This window comes from Varroa jacobsoni, unplaced genomic scaffold, assembly GCF_002532875.2.
Source record: "Varroa jacobsoni isolate VJ856 unplaced genomic scaffold, vjacob_1.0 scaffold_163, whole genome shotgun sequence".
NCBI classification, from domain to species: domain Eukaryota; kingdom Metazoa; phylum Arthropoda; class Arachnida; order Mesostigmata; family Varroidae; genus Varroa; species Varroa jacobsoni.
The window spans coordinates 25,227-40,422 of NW_019213065.1; the positions used below are offsets into that span (position 1 = coordinate 25,227).

Below are 15,196 nucleotides of genomic sequence, written 5' to 3' on the forward strand. Positions count from 1 at the left end.
AAAAGTAAATAAATAAAAATGTACGTATTTGAACATTTTCAATAAATTCAGATTTCAATGCTGAGCTCGAAATGTAGTAAACTGACATTAAAGCTAATTAATTTGAAATATAAAGCATTTGTATTAGAACGAAGACGGATGATTTGGAACACTCTCATCCAGGCCCACACTACCAAAAGCCATATAGAGATTACGATGGTGATCGCATTTAAGCGAAATGTGCGTTATTTTCTAATATAAATAGCCGATATCTCAATAGTTAACTGAACCTGTCATAGGATATATACTTCTCTAAAAAGAGTATATAATGCAACAATTACTAAATATAAAAAAGAAATAAGCTTAAAGAAACTGTTAATTCAAACTTTATTAATTGCCATCGAACCCATGTCTATTACCTCACCTAGCTATTGTTAGCTATTGGAAACATGTTTTTCTAGTTCTACGTATTTTTATCACCGTTCTTAAGCAACGATCTATCCTGTTTTCCTTCCGAAATCTCATAGAAATCTTTCTGCAGTTTCGAATGATCGCGCTATAGGTCGTATGACCTATTGCAAGTGTCTCGTTAAAATATGAGGAGGTTTAGCATGAAGTACGAGATCCTAAACTCTTAGCTTCTTGCACAAGAACAGTTATTTCGTTTTCAGTCGAAGTAGGTACCATTACTATCCATGACTTTCCGCCATTTTCATATTCAAAGGACTTATTTTGCTGCTATAGAAGTGTGGGGTACGAGAGTCTATGAAGTTTCATGTTGAGATTTAAACAATGTTCCTATGACAAAGTTGTACGGATTCTAGAATAGTTTGTTGGATCAGCATCCGGCGAGTATGGCGAAACACAGAACGTCTCCAATAATAGGTCGTGCATCTTTGTTACAGTAGCGTGATGCCTGCCGTGTAAGGTCGACTGTGACCATAGAGTAGGTGGTTCAGTCTTTCTCACTAAGCACGGCTGGTTAATCGTCGTCTTTTTTAGTTGTTAAAAGAATATTTCGGCCGTAGCTGACGGATCAAGGCGTATGAAGTTGTGGTGACTTGTAAACTTGTGACCGTTGAAGAGATACCATAAGTTATTGCACCCATACGTTTAGTTTGGATTGACAAGCCGTTCGTTCACCTGCATTTATTTATTTTATTATCGTCTGCAGTTATCGTAGAGGATCCACTTCTCATCACAATCACAATTTGGTCTAAGAATGGCTTACAGTTATAACGTGAAAGTAAAGAGAAGCAAGGGTCTCCATGGCTTTATCTTTCATCTTCGTGCGTAACCCATTCGCCCATTTTTAACCTAATTGACTTCACCCAGAAGGATAAACACGTTTTTTTACACACACTAAACCTGAGTAGTAACATCCTTAAAGTTTCGATGATTTGCCTACCATCACATTTCTGGACGCTGGAACGTCTCAAATAACGTACACTTTTCCTAAAAATTCGACACTCATCTTCGCAAAGACCCCTCCATAAGACCTACCTTTGAGTTCTAAATGTCTCTCCTGAGATGTTTAAACTAACGGGTTATAAGCTTCTACTAGTAGATTCGGTACTGAACACAAGGGTTTATATGGCGAGCTGTTTTTGCCGTTAGACTGATTTGTTTCTAAAGTGCTTTCCGAACTCATTGCAGTCTAGCTGCTAAAGGTGACGCTATCCAAGTGAACGGTCTCAGACTTCAAAGAGCACAGTGCATCTTAAAAAGAAAAAAAGTCTCGTAAAATGTATCATAATAAAATAAAATCAGCTTGAAATACGAGATTACGTGTTTGGTACTGACTAATCTAGTATATTACGCAGTAAGTATTAAAGTCTCACTCAACAAATATGTACCATTATGTAAAAAAGATTATAGATTGCTCAATATAGCAGGCCCTCAAGTAATCCCTACGTTCAAGGTAGTATTTTGGAGTCAATGTGATAAGCGTCTTTTATATACGGAAACTTATAAAATGCCTTTGCTAACAGACGTGGTGGATGGAATTTAACTGTATAGACGAATTCAATTGTTAAAATGTAATGGTTCCTATATAGGCTTCTGAAAGAAATATTCTCAGCACTACGTTGACTTAAATTTGAGAACATTAAAATGGTCAAGGTCGAAAGTGATTAAGTAAAGCCGCAGTTTCCAAGGCAATGCAATCAAATAAGCAGAACTGAATGCAAGTTATGATATATTATATTAAGATTCTATCAAATCGTGCCGAATTAGTCGCTGGCGAAAGCAGTATTCAAACCCCCTTACTAAGAATTTAATTCTACAGGCACACAACGGAAGAATACATAAACATGAGTCAGTTGCATGACAAAGCTGGCTGCTGGGGGGTTCGAACGGGAACACTGGCTGCTAGCAGCCAATTAAAAGCAGACCAGACTACCCCATGACTCACCACTAACGGCTCGTTAATGCGATTTCTATTTTTTGAACTATATATTATTTCTACTTGCCGCATGCGTCACAGTCAATTGAAACAAAGAGCACGACTAGAAAAATAGGAAAATTGGAAAGCATGTACACGGGATCACTTAGAAGATTACGAGAATTACCCCTATGCCAGTGTCCATGCTTACCTAAAATCCGTTCTTAGCGTACAACAATAGCGCTGACTGACGCGGACTCGCAGCTTTAGCCCTTCAAAACATTTTCGTTTTGAATTCGTTTTTTAAACTATAGAAGCTTGAGGAGCTCTGGAAGTCTATTTCAGTGCTATAAGAGATAGCCACCTACTATACGCTGTTTTTCAGTGTCGCCAGTCCTAATTTCTAATTACTTTTAGTCTAGCATCTGATTTGGGTGAATTCGCGCCACAGCAAATTTAAATGATGTTGAAGTCGCTGGTCGCGCCCCCTGGTTTGGCGCCAAAAAGTGCACTGAAATGGCCAACTGTGCTTATAGTCGCTTGCCCGCCTTGCGTCTGCGTGCATGACTCCACCGTATGGCGCTAGTTCTCCGGTCCTCTCCAGTTGCTGGCTCTCTTCTTCCACACGACCGTATACTCGGGCAGAACACTGGTCGCTCAACAGTTGATTATCGAAAACCTTTGTGAATGTATGCGTGTGCGGTTATATGCGAATGTATTCGTGCTGTATCGTGGCCAATATGAGTGCCACGAGGGGACAACAGCAAACTCTAACGGATTTTTTCTCTGCGAAAAAGTCCACCCGACCAAGAGTCAAACAGGCCAGTCAGGCGCTTGAAATACTTAAAAAGCTTGATACAGATCTTGAAGGGATCCGAGCAGCCAAAAAAGTTTGTCGCTCATCAGTCAGTCTCAAGGAGAGCCCCCCCGCTTTTCAGGTAAGCCAGTGCTGTTTGCCGCGTAACGTGTATTTTATAGTCTACATGAATAGTAGGCCGCTGCGATCAACCTTTACCGAGAAAAATAAAATAAACTTCAGAGACGCATTGTGATTATTTTGCAAACAGACAGACTTAACGTTTAAAGATTTGACGCTCTGTTCGTGCTTCTATTTCTTCGCCAAGTCCTGTTTGTGCCCCACGCAACGTTACATTAAAAAACGCCACGTCTCGACGATCACGATAAGCTTTCGTATGTGACTCATATCCAATCTCATTTTAATATTAGGTCTAATTGAAGTGCTGTTAAAGGACGGTTAAAGGACGTAAAAAAAGCAACGCGATTTGCTAGGTACTTTTTTGAAGAGTGGACCAACTCATAATTATATCGGTGCGGCTCCTTGTTGTACTTTTTGTGACGTGCATCTGCTATCCAGCTTTTTCGGTAGATGATTTTAACCCTGGTTCGATCATTCCCAACATTATCTTAATACCTGTCATTGAGTTTTTTCTATCTAGATTGACCTTATGCACAACGATGCGTTTTAATGTTAAGGTCTGATGGAGCAATTGTGATCTATTAAAAATGGTGCTCAATTTTACTTAGCGCATTTTGGAAACAGGTTAACTGTTACGAGAACGATAAACACGTATAGAATAATTTTGATATCAAAATAATAATAATAATAATGGTGGTCTCATTAATAACATGAATAAGACGCAAGATTTATTATGAACTGGAAAAAAGCATTAATACATAAATTTAACTTGTATTAAATTGCGTGATTATTTTTTTTATATATCTTGCTAAGCTCGGCAACACTATTTAGAGCTATTCAAGCATGGAGTACTGCAGCGGAGGCTAACCAAGCAGGTCATTCGTAATGTTGGCTCTAGGCAAATTGGCGCCGTTTCGACAAGGCGCCTCTATGAGTATTAGATTGCTTCGCAAAGGGATAACTTTATGTTGCCGCCTACAGGATATGATGCGAAACGCGGTGGGTTTCTATTGGCTGGCTTTCGTGCCGGAGCGGTTTCTGCTGGTGAAACTACGTAGTTAAGCACCAGGCTACCGATCAGAGACTGATTGAGCGGTAGTAGGGGTAGCCAAAATAACAACACATGAATCAACAAGAATCTTATATTGATAATACGAAAATTGAAGAGAGCTGGATAATTTTAGGAAAATAAGGATACATATCTGAGGCTGCACCTGTTATAGAACAGAATCATATAGAAGTAGTTGGGTGAAGTAGTTGTAGTAAGCGTTCCGAACGACAGTATGTGCGATGTATAATAACGACAACTACGAAAATAAGCGGATTAGATGAAATTTCGTGTCATGATTGTTTTTCTGTTCAATAACACTACTATGGTCGAGGAATATAATGGGTACTCTAAGCAGAGAGCTAGAAATATAGAGCGACCCGTAGACGAAAGTTGTTTTAAAAAGTTTCCTGAATAAGCATGATTAAATCTACCGACGAGTGCTGAAAAAGAGCAAGCTCACAAAGTTATTCTGTTTTTACGTATGGATACGTTCGACAATGAAGCCGTAAATGTTTTTTTCTAACTCGTTAGTGTAATTTCTTTAATACACTTGCCAATTCGTGCGAGCAGGTTGTTGAAGTCACCTCTTCCCTTTAAAATTAAGGAGCTGTCCCCACTGAAAGGTGGGGACTTCAGTCGGAGTCAATTTTTTTTGAGGTTCAATTTGAGATTCCTCCAACACACTCATGAAACAACATAGTGGCAATGCAAGCAACTGCCTTGTAGCTATTAGTGCCTTATACCATAACTCCCTGTATCCATTATATTCTGTAATAATTGTTGAAGTTAAATAGATTGGATGGAAAGAAACAAAGCACGCTGTTTGGTTTCAACTCAACGCGGTTACAAAGTAAAATAACAAGACTCACTTGATTAGCTATTTGTTCACATTATAATCTTCGAGGCAAACAATTCATCTAGTGGACGTATGTGTCATTTCAGCGATATGCCAGCCTTTTGGAGCCAAAAGCAGACGTTTCCGCGGAAAGCCAAGTTCCGAAACGAGCTGAGAAAGAAAGCGAAGAATTGTCCAGTAAAGAAACGCCCGCTCCTCCACTAAAAAAAACCTCCAGCAGTAATGGCAAGGTAATTGTTTTTCGTCTGTGTCCTTATACGTGCTTCTCTTATGGGCACAATAGGTACCATACACAAACCATAGCGGTTCTCTTACGTAAGTAGAACTTGATGCGCAGAGTGCCCCGTCTAGTAAAAGACTCTTTCTTGTACGGTGGTTGGAAGACTATATTTTAATAAAAACAGATATTTCAATGTACTGAGAGAGTTAGTTTTGGTGGTCGTTCCACTGTTGGAATTTTCAGTTCAAAATTTTTTTGCTGTTTATATTATTTTTTTGTCATTCTCTTTATAATCCGTAAATAATATTTTAATAGTGTCCGTTCATTAAGCGATATCGGTAAGTATAGGCATATTAGAGAGTCACTCCACTACACTATATACAAAAAACCCAGCGGAATCAAATTTTGTTTAAAGCACCTAGGACGTCTAAAAGGGGCGAAGGTTTCGAAAAGACTAACTGCGCTAGCTTGTTTGCACGATTCGATTGGTAATAGATACTTTCCTTTCAGGAAACATAAAAAGAGAACTTAAAAACCCATGATTATCAAATGTCGTTTTCTACGCCACTTAATGAAATTTTGAGCCCCTTAGATAGAAACCCTATTAAGAATCTTTCGGTAGTCTTAATAAAAATAGTTCCCATTTTTGTGGAAGCCATATGGCAACCACCAATAGCGTAGGACGTCAATTGCAAACAAAAAAGGAAGTTTTTGATTTTGGTGGCAGTTTATCTTGCATGAAGATATTATATTAGGTAATGATTGAACTTTGTTCAAATTCCGATGACAGCGCATTGCTTTTTCTATGACTGCTATTTTACTTGCACTCTCGGTGGAAAGATCTCATCCAGTAGTTATAATTTGGATGGGCTTATTCGTACAATCACAAGTGATCAGTTGAACTGAGTTCGAAGTTAAACGCGACGCTTTCTAGTCTTAACTATCTATTTTTACAGTTTTGTAGATCCGCTTGATATCGAGCACGTTTTGAGGGCAAAGTCTCATTTTTTTAATCCTATTTTCTCGTGCAGTTTCGCCAAGTAGAATTAAGAACCAGCATGTTGGTTCGTCGATCATTCACGGTAGATATGACACTCGGAAAGATTGAGAAGAACGTCACATATATTAACTGCAGCCAGTAACATAGCTTGTCAAATGAGATGTTGTCTAAACACGCAAATTCTTCCCTTCAAAGATACTTAAAATGATTGCCATGTGTGCTTCATATTTCAATATCCTATTAACAAGCCTGTTATTACTATAACTGGAATACGTACTATTGTTTTCAGAGTACATTATCAAGGCTCGAGGCAAAACGAGCCACCTTGAGGGCCGCCAGGGAGAAGCTACGTCATTTCGAGAAAGACCAAACAGCTCTAAAAGAATTTCAGGCGACAAAACCGGTACGTGAAGCTGGACCTACCGCCGTTCCAGCCTATGAAAAGTATGACTATCTAACAGCACCTGCTGGTGTTCTGCCGCTACCTGTACACTATCAGCGACTGCTTGATGGTTTTCGGGCATGTGACACTGTTGTAGCGATGTACCACAATCGTAAAGAGCTTTGTCGCTTTGACAAGCTGTCATTAGCAGTACGAAGTATGACTCGGCACGAATTTAGTCTGTCACATCTTGGCAAAATCCTGCACATTAAGCCTGAAGCATACCTCGTATCTCTAGAACAGCATCGTTTCCTTGACACTACACAGAGGATGCACCACATTTTGTCATTCATTAATCCTCCACTAGGACAAAACCCTAAATTTGTACTCGAACGAAAAAATGACTTCAAAGATAGGCTATTATTGCGAGTGGCTAAGTATCACCAGGAGTTCCTGGACAAAGAGATGCCTGGTTCGGATGTTCCTGTTGAAGCAATTAAGAGATGGCACCCAAAGTTTGTTCTCGATTCTATACCCGATATACCGGAAAAGGAGTTGCCGAAATTGCAGGAAGCGAGTCAGGTTGCCAACGCTCAAGAGGTGCTAGGTAAAATACGGGGTAAGTTTTCCACCCGGATCGAAAAAGCGCTTGAAACTTTAGCCGAAAAGCAAGCTGAAAGAAAAACGATAGCGCCTTCCAGTCATACGCTATTGACGCCTAAAACGGTTACTATTAGCGGTGTGAGCCAAAGTCTTCTCGAAAGAATACGCAAGAAAGAGGCTCTTAAAATGGCTGAGAAAATGGTGATGGGTGGACAAGATGAAAAGGAACGACGCATCCTTCAGGCACTGCCTGGACTGATGCGGGCCATCCGCCAAGTGTTTCTAACGTCAAAGAAAGCTACACTTCTTTACACGGATCTAACATCCAAAATTCGAGACAGCGGTCCTTTTGACAATCTTGACGCCCTCATGTCACGGGTGGGAGAAATAGCACCGGAGTGGTACAAGCCAATAATTGTGCGCAATGTTAAATATGTGAAAATTGATAAAGATCGTGATGTGAATTCGCTCTGTGAGCGTGTAGAACGCATGGTTAAGAATCATAATAACAGTACAAGTTCCATTAAAGCCGGCTAAACAGCTACGTTCAATAAGGTAGAATGGAACAGACCCACAGTAAAATATTCACAAGTAAACTGAATATGCTACAAGTAAACAACCGAAAATCCCCCAAATTAATGCATAATAAACGATATATATCAATGCTTTATTAATACGGTTCGACTATGTGACGGTACAAACATGAGTTGCAGAAGAGGCTGGTGAGCGTAAAAAATCTCGCGAGACATATGTGTAAATCTACTTGTACCTTCGATATAATAAGTATTTTCGATTTCGACACGGAAGAGCTTTATTGTTTGACCGACGTGGATAGAGAGCGTAATTAATTATGAATGGAGTTAAATAAATTTACCTTCCTTTTGCATGATAGCAAGAAGATTGCAGCCGCGCGATAAAAACAAAGGTGGCTACGTAACCCGATTAAGTAAGAAGCGAATTAGCGCTCAAGACAGGGTTTTTAATAATTTACGAGGAACAATTGCCATAGCTAGTGCAGTTTCAACAGAGCCAGCTGTATATTTAATCTGTCTGGAAATGCAAACATTATAAGCTGTAACTGGTCTATGTGTATGGCATTAGAATCATTATTGACACCCTAACATAGTCTTGACAGTCATGACCATTTTGACGATACTCTTTTGTATAGCTATTCCGACATGCCACAGATAAACGCGTCCCAGTTGGATGATTGCAATGAATACGCAGTCAACTTACACTAACTGAAAAAAATTCAAAACGTATATAAGAGCACAATATTTTCGCTATTGTACATATGCACCCAACATTTTCATCTCTATTTTCCACCACATTATTGTAAAAATCGCTTATTCGAAATATCTCGAACTGGAAATCAGCCCAGAATGTCATTCTCATTAGCAAGCGGTAATAATAATCAACTGTAATAATGGGACAATAACGATCAAATCATTAGTCTGTCCTTCTCTGTTTGTGTAGAGCAGAGCGAAGCGACCTGTTTGTCGCATGAGTCAGTCGCTTCAGTCAAATAACACTTAGTTTAATTAACCGAATTATATATGTATACGATGACATTGACTTTGTAATACCAATAAAATGTCAACTGAATATTAGAGGCGTAATAAGATTGTCGAAATCAACGAAATGCGTTTTTTATTTAGCCTAATTAAAATAAGATTGTTGTTATTTTGTATTTAGATAAAATAATATATATATATATATATATATATATATATATATACATACATAACGTTAATCGCACTAAATTTTCATTATGTAATGTGTAGGAATCTTTATGTGGAAAATCACTTAGTTGATTTGCACTAACTAAAACATGAATAGTATTACTAATGTTCGACTTAGTGGGGAAGTAACATGTGCCAATCAAGTTATGTACAAATCTATATTCCTCGGATGAATATATACAATGTCAATTCACAGTCCACCTTTGGATCTAAAAATTCATAAACGTAGAAAAAACAGGATATATAAAGGAAACTATAGGTAATAAATTAGATGGGTAAGATCGTGTTGTCAGAAAATATGACTGATTAACCTCTCTAATCAGTCACCGTACTAGCATGCTATTATCTGTATCTATTTTTCATTTTTTGTAATGATATCATTTGTCCACGTTGTAGGCCCATTTAATTAACTCCAAAAATCTAGTACGTTTTAACAGCTTGAGAAATACTCCGGATAAAAGGGAAGCCATCTATTGACTTGTAGAAGTCGAATTATCTGCAGTAGATTTCATTTCTAAATTTATAGCAGCATAAAGATGAATTTTCAAAAGTGATGTTTCGAGTCGTATTAATTCTGACATAGAGCCAAATTGAAAGTAAAGTTTCATGTGATTCTGCGTCGAGATTGGCCATTACTTGTTAGCCGAGTGAATCACCCAAATTTGGAATTTAATGGCAAGTATCGGAAATCGAAGCCTGTAGAACCGTCCATCATTGAAAGTCCGCCTTTCATAAGTAATACTCTTAACGATCATCATACATCGGGTAACCTACGAGAAAGGCAATGACTGACTATATTGCACAAGGCTTGCAAAAATCAGTTCACCTTTTCAACATTATTGATGATGTAAAAACATTGAATTAAGCAAGGTTATATCATATATGATTTATAAATTTTGCAGCTTTTGATTTATTTTTGGGTGATATCTATATAACAGATCCGCAAGCGAGAATCAATTCTTTGAGAAATAACACCGCTTTAGCGTATATATATATATAACTTGAGATATGTCTTCTAAAGCTGGAGCGAAAACTTTACCTTTAATAAATAAACACATTTACTTTAAAAGAAGCTTAAAAAGTCATGGGTTATTGTTACCGATTATAGAACTACTATTCACACAGCACAAGACCGATAACACTATAATACACACTGTTAACAAGATTTCAGAATACATGAGGCAAGTAAGCAAGAGAACTCGGCTCTGGCTCTCGCGCCATGAGACTTAAAATCAGCCCACCCCAAGAAGGAGGCTAATTTTTGGAATTGTATCCTTTAAGAGAACCGCGCGCTGTTTATCAACACACCCAATCGAACCCCAAGCAGCGAAATTCATTTTTATAAACTCGGAACAAGGACGAAATTTAATATTTGTTCTTGCTTAATTAGCAGACCAAGATTAATATGTAAAGCACAATATTACGGACGATATATATAATTATATTCATTATAAATTGTAAGTTTATGTTGTGCTAAAGTAACAATAAGTTCCTACGGCACAATGTTTTCGCGTTGGACAAGAGGTGATCAGTGCCGGCTTATTAACATCTGCCCTGTTAATATTTGTAATCAAAAATGATATTCTAGACGAATTTATTATCGTACTTTTATATGTATTAGACTTCAAGTTAATGGTTAACGTGATATATCATTTCTGTGCTCTGCTGTCGAAATGTACTGTTACAGTAAAACCTTCATGTTTTCGTATGATGTCAGGTATAGTGTGTTTTGTGCATAAACACGTCTAATTGTCCTAATTATTATACAATAGCCTCGGGTAGTGAAATATATTTAATTATCCGGGTGGCTGATTTCAGTCCGTACCTATTTAGCTGACCACTGGATTATCGAAAAACATCCCTGTCGTCAGCCTGTAATGCCGCTCCACACTCAGCATTTGATTGATACTGCTAGCCTGTGCAATTTGTAGATAACACTTGTCAAGGGGAAGTAGTATTATGACAAGTGAAGACACTGATGCCTCCAACGGAGGCGAACAGTTTGACGTTTCCAACATCTTAGCGGACTATTTTAAGGACAAAATTCGGCAAGGCATAGGAGGTGAGTGGGTGAAGGTTGTCATAAATAACTGTAATAATTTTCTGTTTTTCCTCTGAAGTCGACAGTAGAGCTAATTCTCATTTAAAGGTTGCCTTCGCCATTTTACTAATGCTTAAAAACCAGCCAATTCCGCATCAAAGATAAGATATAGGGTTATATGTCTACAAAATGTTGCGGCTATTCAAATCAATTCAATAACACGCTTATTATGTCAAAGGCAAAATGTACAGTGGTAGGGCCATGGTATGCGCCATACAATATGAAATTATTTTTCTGTTATAGCTAATATCTTCCGTATGGGATTGGCAGCGGTACCTTTGTCATTGAGACCAGTTTATGCAATCTAGCTATTTAGTTATATTATTGCTCTTATCGGTGATACAAATAAAATCTCGTTACTCAACAAGACACAGTCTCGATGAATGTTTGTCAGTATTCGTTCATCCATGTGATATAAGCAGTAAAATATAGTAATATTTAACGAAAGAGCAACTAATACTAGGTAACATTAAGGTGTTGTTGTCGGGTTTAATGACAATCGTAATAAATATACATAATATTGTACTATAATTGTCGGTCTTTCAGTCGGTGATGACGGTCAGAGTGTTCTATCAGAGGGGAAAACAAGTGACAGTGGCGACGTAGTCGAAGATGACAACAAGAAAACGGAAAAACGTGCACGTACTGAGAACGTTGAAGGTAGTCCTGAGCGAAAGCGAAGTAAAAAGGACAAAAAGACCAAAAAGAAAAAGAAGACAAAAAAACACAAACACCATAACCATTCGTATGACAAGCAACACAGTCATTCAAAAAGTTCATCGTCAAAAAACTCCACAGACAACAAGAACTATTGCACAGCAAACCGCACAGCTACTGAAAACGATTCAAGGATTAAAGAATCTAAGGACGGAGATCGAGAACCCGAAAGGTTTGTTTGTACACGTACATGTGTAATAAACATCAGGGTGAGAAACAAGATTTAAAAACAAGCTGAGCATTTATTACGTTTTTTAAACAGAGTATACATTTTATGTTGTTATCTGGAAGGGTGAGCTGGGACGTCCGTTTCACTTACACGATATAATTTAAGCAGTAGGCGATTCAGGGTAAGGTGGAAATCAGTGACCAAACATATGTCTTCTTAAGATGCAGCGAACTAATTCTTTGCTGAAGATCTGTAATACAAAAAAATGGCTAGGCTTTCACGTGGTTCGGCGATGTTTTTAAAAACACAACATGCCTTGAATTAAGCTTAGGTAGCAGCTGGAAACTGATATCTACTTAATAGTAAAAAAAGCGATAAGCTGAAATTATTCGTAATGCGTAAAATTATATGTTCTGTAAAAATTTTCTCCAGTCTTAATACTTGTGAATTCTTTGTTCGTTCTTATCCTTCACGTGAGGTTACAGAGTAAAGCGTTTTATTTTTCATACTCCTAATGCTTTGAGGTCCCGATGCGAGAAAAAAGCCTGTTATCGAATAATAAACGATTTCAGGAGTCGTAATAATCGTAGCCGTTCAGGTCGCAAGAGTGACACTCATCAGAACAGTAGTTGTAGCAGTAGCGGTGGTGGTGATGAGGATTGCGGCGGTAGATCCATGCATCGACGAAACAGATCGAGAGATCGAGCCAGAAAAAGTTCGAAAGGACGAGGCGAAAGACGACGGAGCAGAGAACCTAGCTCCGACGGTCGCTGCAGTAGGAGCAGAAGCAGAGATCGGAAACAAGAAAAGAGACATCAGGACGCGAAACAGAAAAAGAAAAGAGGTAGCATAAATCTAATGCTTTGAAATAATCTCTGTGGTATCGCGTATAGTTTCTATGTTTGGTTGTATAACAAATGTATTGATCATTCTGAAAAACGTACATAATGCATTGTAGTAGCGTATCAGTTGGACACGTCTTTTATGTCATTTATACGTATTTGGACTGTTATACCATAACTTTTTTTTGATCGAAGTTTGATCCGTGGGGTTTTTATATCGTCACAGGTTTTTATGAGAAAACCTAGTGTTCTCGAGGTTTTACCTTCGTTGTATGTTAAAAAGTGGATACTTTAGAATACCCCTTGACTAGTTGGGCCCAGTTAAGCAAGTTGTCATTATGTTAGATCGCATGCGTTTGCTGTTTGGAAAATTGAAATGTTGTGGTCACGTGCACCACATAATGCTAACGTGATATATGGATGTAAGCTATAAAATTTGAATAATTTGGATCATATGTCTTCTCACAGATCGATCACGAAGTTTAGGTCGTTTCCGGAGTCCTCTTCGTGTACGAGAATCTGCGGCTCGAGGCAGTCGTGCTGGCGAAGGTCGAAAAAACGAAGAAGTTGGCCTCGGAGCAGGTTTTGATAAAAAGGAGCTTCTTGAAGTTGCTCGACGAAATGTGAAAGTAATGATTCAAACAGGGACGTTACCTAAGGTGAGCTTTGCAGATTGCTTAAGACATACATAAATTTAGAGATGTTTTTTTTATCAGTGTAACATTAAAGTGTATTTCGACGAAACTTCATGCGCAGAACGTGCTACATACAGTGCCGCGATAAATGAAATTTTAATACTTACTGTTTGCTTGTTTAGTGCACAAAGAAGTTGTCAGGTTTGAGGCCAATATTCATTTAAAATTGTAAAACATTGTAAACATCTGCAAGTAGAAATTCAGCCTTCAGCTACTTATTTAGGGATTACTGCATCCTATTTCAACATTATTGTACGATTTGTTTTGTTATTTTTTTATATCTTGCACTTTGCTTCTTTACTTATGTCACAACTGTGGGATGTGCTGAATTCATATATGTAGGTCAAAGAATATGTCGAAGAAAAAAAAAAATGAAAATACGAGCGTTTTACAGGGAGTGGATGTGGAAAAGCTCGGATTAGATCTAACCAAGGAAGACGCAAATACTACTGCTGAAAGTGTAGACAAATTCACCGAGATTTGCAGAAAAATTCAGGAAACCGGTGACGATGAGTAAGTTGAATGATTAACTTTCATCTTTTCCTATGTTAAAACAGACTCAAGTCATTAGCTTTGCGACAGATTCATAGCGATGACGAAAGGTCCAAAAATCAACTAAATTTAATACGGTTTATTACGTTTCTTGACTAATGGTTATATAGATACGTATCCATAGATATCTTTTCGACTTAAACCTGAATGGTCACTTTGGAATGGAATCAGCGCGGATTTTTTTTTCAGCATCGATCTAATTTTATATGACTAAAATGAGTGCTTGTTGTTACCTTTTCTAGCGAGGCTGCAATTACAGCTCGTGTCAGCCATCCATTTCAGGTGAAGGAAAGGCCGATTAGAATGAATATTCCAAATGCAGTACAACTACCAGCAAAATCTTTTCAGGTATTGATTTTTAACTTTAACTTGGTGGAGCTATGTTTTACTACAGATATTGTTAGTGATTGTAAGTAAACCAATCCATGTACTTGGAGTGCAGTATTTATCATTGTTATATGCCTGCTCAATAACTTTTTAAGCGGACAATTGCTGTCAGAAAAATTATAAATTATGTATTCAGAAACATGTTTTAATTTTTAAATGTCTTCTATTGAAACCGCCAAATGCATTGCCTCGGGTAGGTTTCGGACTCAAATTTGATTTTCGTTAGGTTTTACAAGTTATACCTCACGTACTGTCAATAAATTAAATAAACATAGTCTCTGCGGCTTTTGCAGTCAATGTTAAAAAGATAAAAGTTTGATATATTTTTGTAGCACGTGTCTAAATATGGAAAGTACAAAAAGTAAAGCTTTATTTGATTTGCGATTTTTCCGCAGGAAAAGATAAAAGATACGGCGGCGCTTACAGCTCAATTTCCTGTAAGCAGTGGAAGCACCCATCGCAAAAATGAAATGCAAGTGTAATTATTTGATTGCGTTAAAACGTATGTGTCACACAAACGGTATAGATAGCACATCCGTATGTCACAAGTGAGCTAAAAAACAAGTAAACACGTTTCAGT

At 37.8% G+C, this 15,196-nt stretch overlaps 2 protein-coding genes across 7 annotated transcripts; both read left to right on the plus strand.

Annotated features, from left to right (window-relative positions):
* Positions 1-2,911: 2,911 nt before the first annotated feature.
* Positions 2,912-9,053, plus strand: dup (chromatin licensing and DNA replication factor double parked). The gene is made up of 3 exons (XM_022850905.2): positions 2,912-3,300; positions 5,293-5,436; positions 6,716-9,053. The coding sequence occupies exons 1-3, from the start codon at positions 3,070-3,072 to the stop codon at positions 7,946-7,948; spliced, it is 1,608 nt and encodes a 535-aa protein (XP_022706640.1). The 5' UTR covers positions 2,912-3,069; the 3' UTR covers positions 7,949-9,053.
* Positions 9,054-10,437: 1,384 nt separating this feature from the next.
* On the plus strand, positions 10,438-15,182 carry LOC147753854 (uncharacterized). 6 transcript variants are annotated; one of them, XM_086972532.1, is made up of 9 exons: positions 10,438-10,677; positions 10,841-10,870; positions 10,972-11,215; positions 11,801-12,143; positions 12,713-12,984; positions 13,451-13,641; positions 14,072-14,190; positions 14,472-14,577; positions 15,012-15,182. In XM_086972532.1, exons 3-9 carry the CDS (start codon positions 11,113-11,115, stop codon positions 15,096-15,098), a joined length of 1,221 nt encoding a protein of 406 aa, XP_086828658.1. In that variant the 5' UTR covers positions 10,438-10,677; positions 10,841-10,870; positions 10,972-11,112; the 3' UTR covers positions 15,099-15,182. The 6 variants fall into 6 exon arrangements, with proteins under 6 accessions (XP_086828658.1, XP_086828659.1, XP_086828654.1 ...); XM_086972533.1 differs by having other exon boundaries at positions 10,438-10,610; XM_086972528.1 differs by lacking the exon at positions 10,841-10,870.
* Positions 15,183-15,196: the final 14 nt, after the last annotated feature.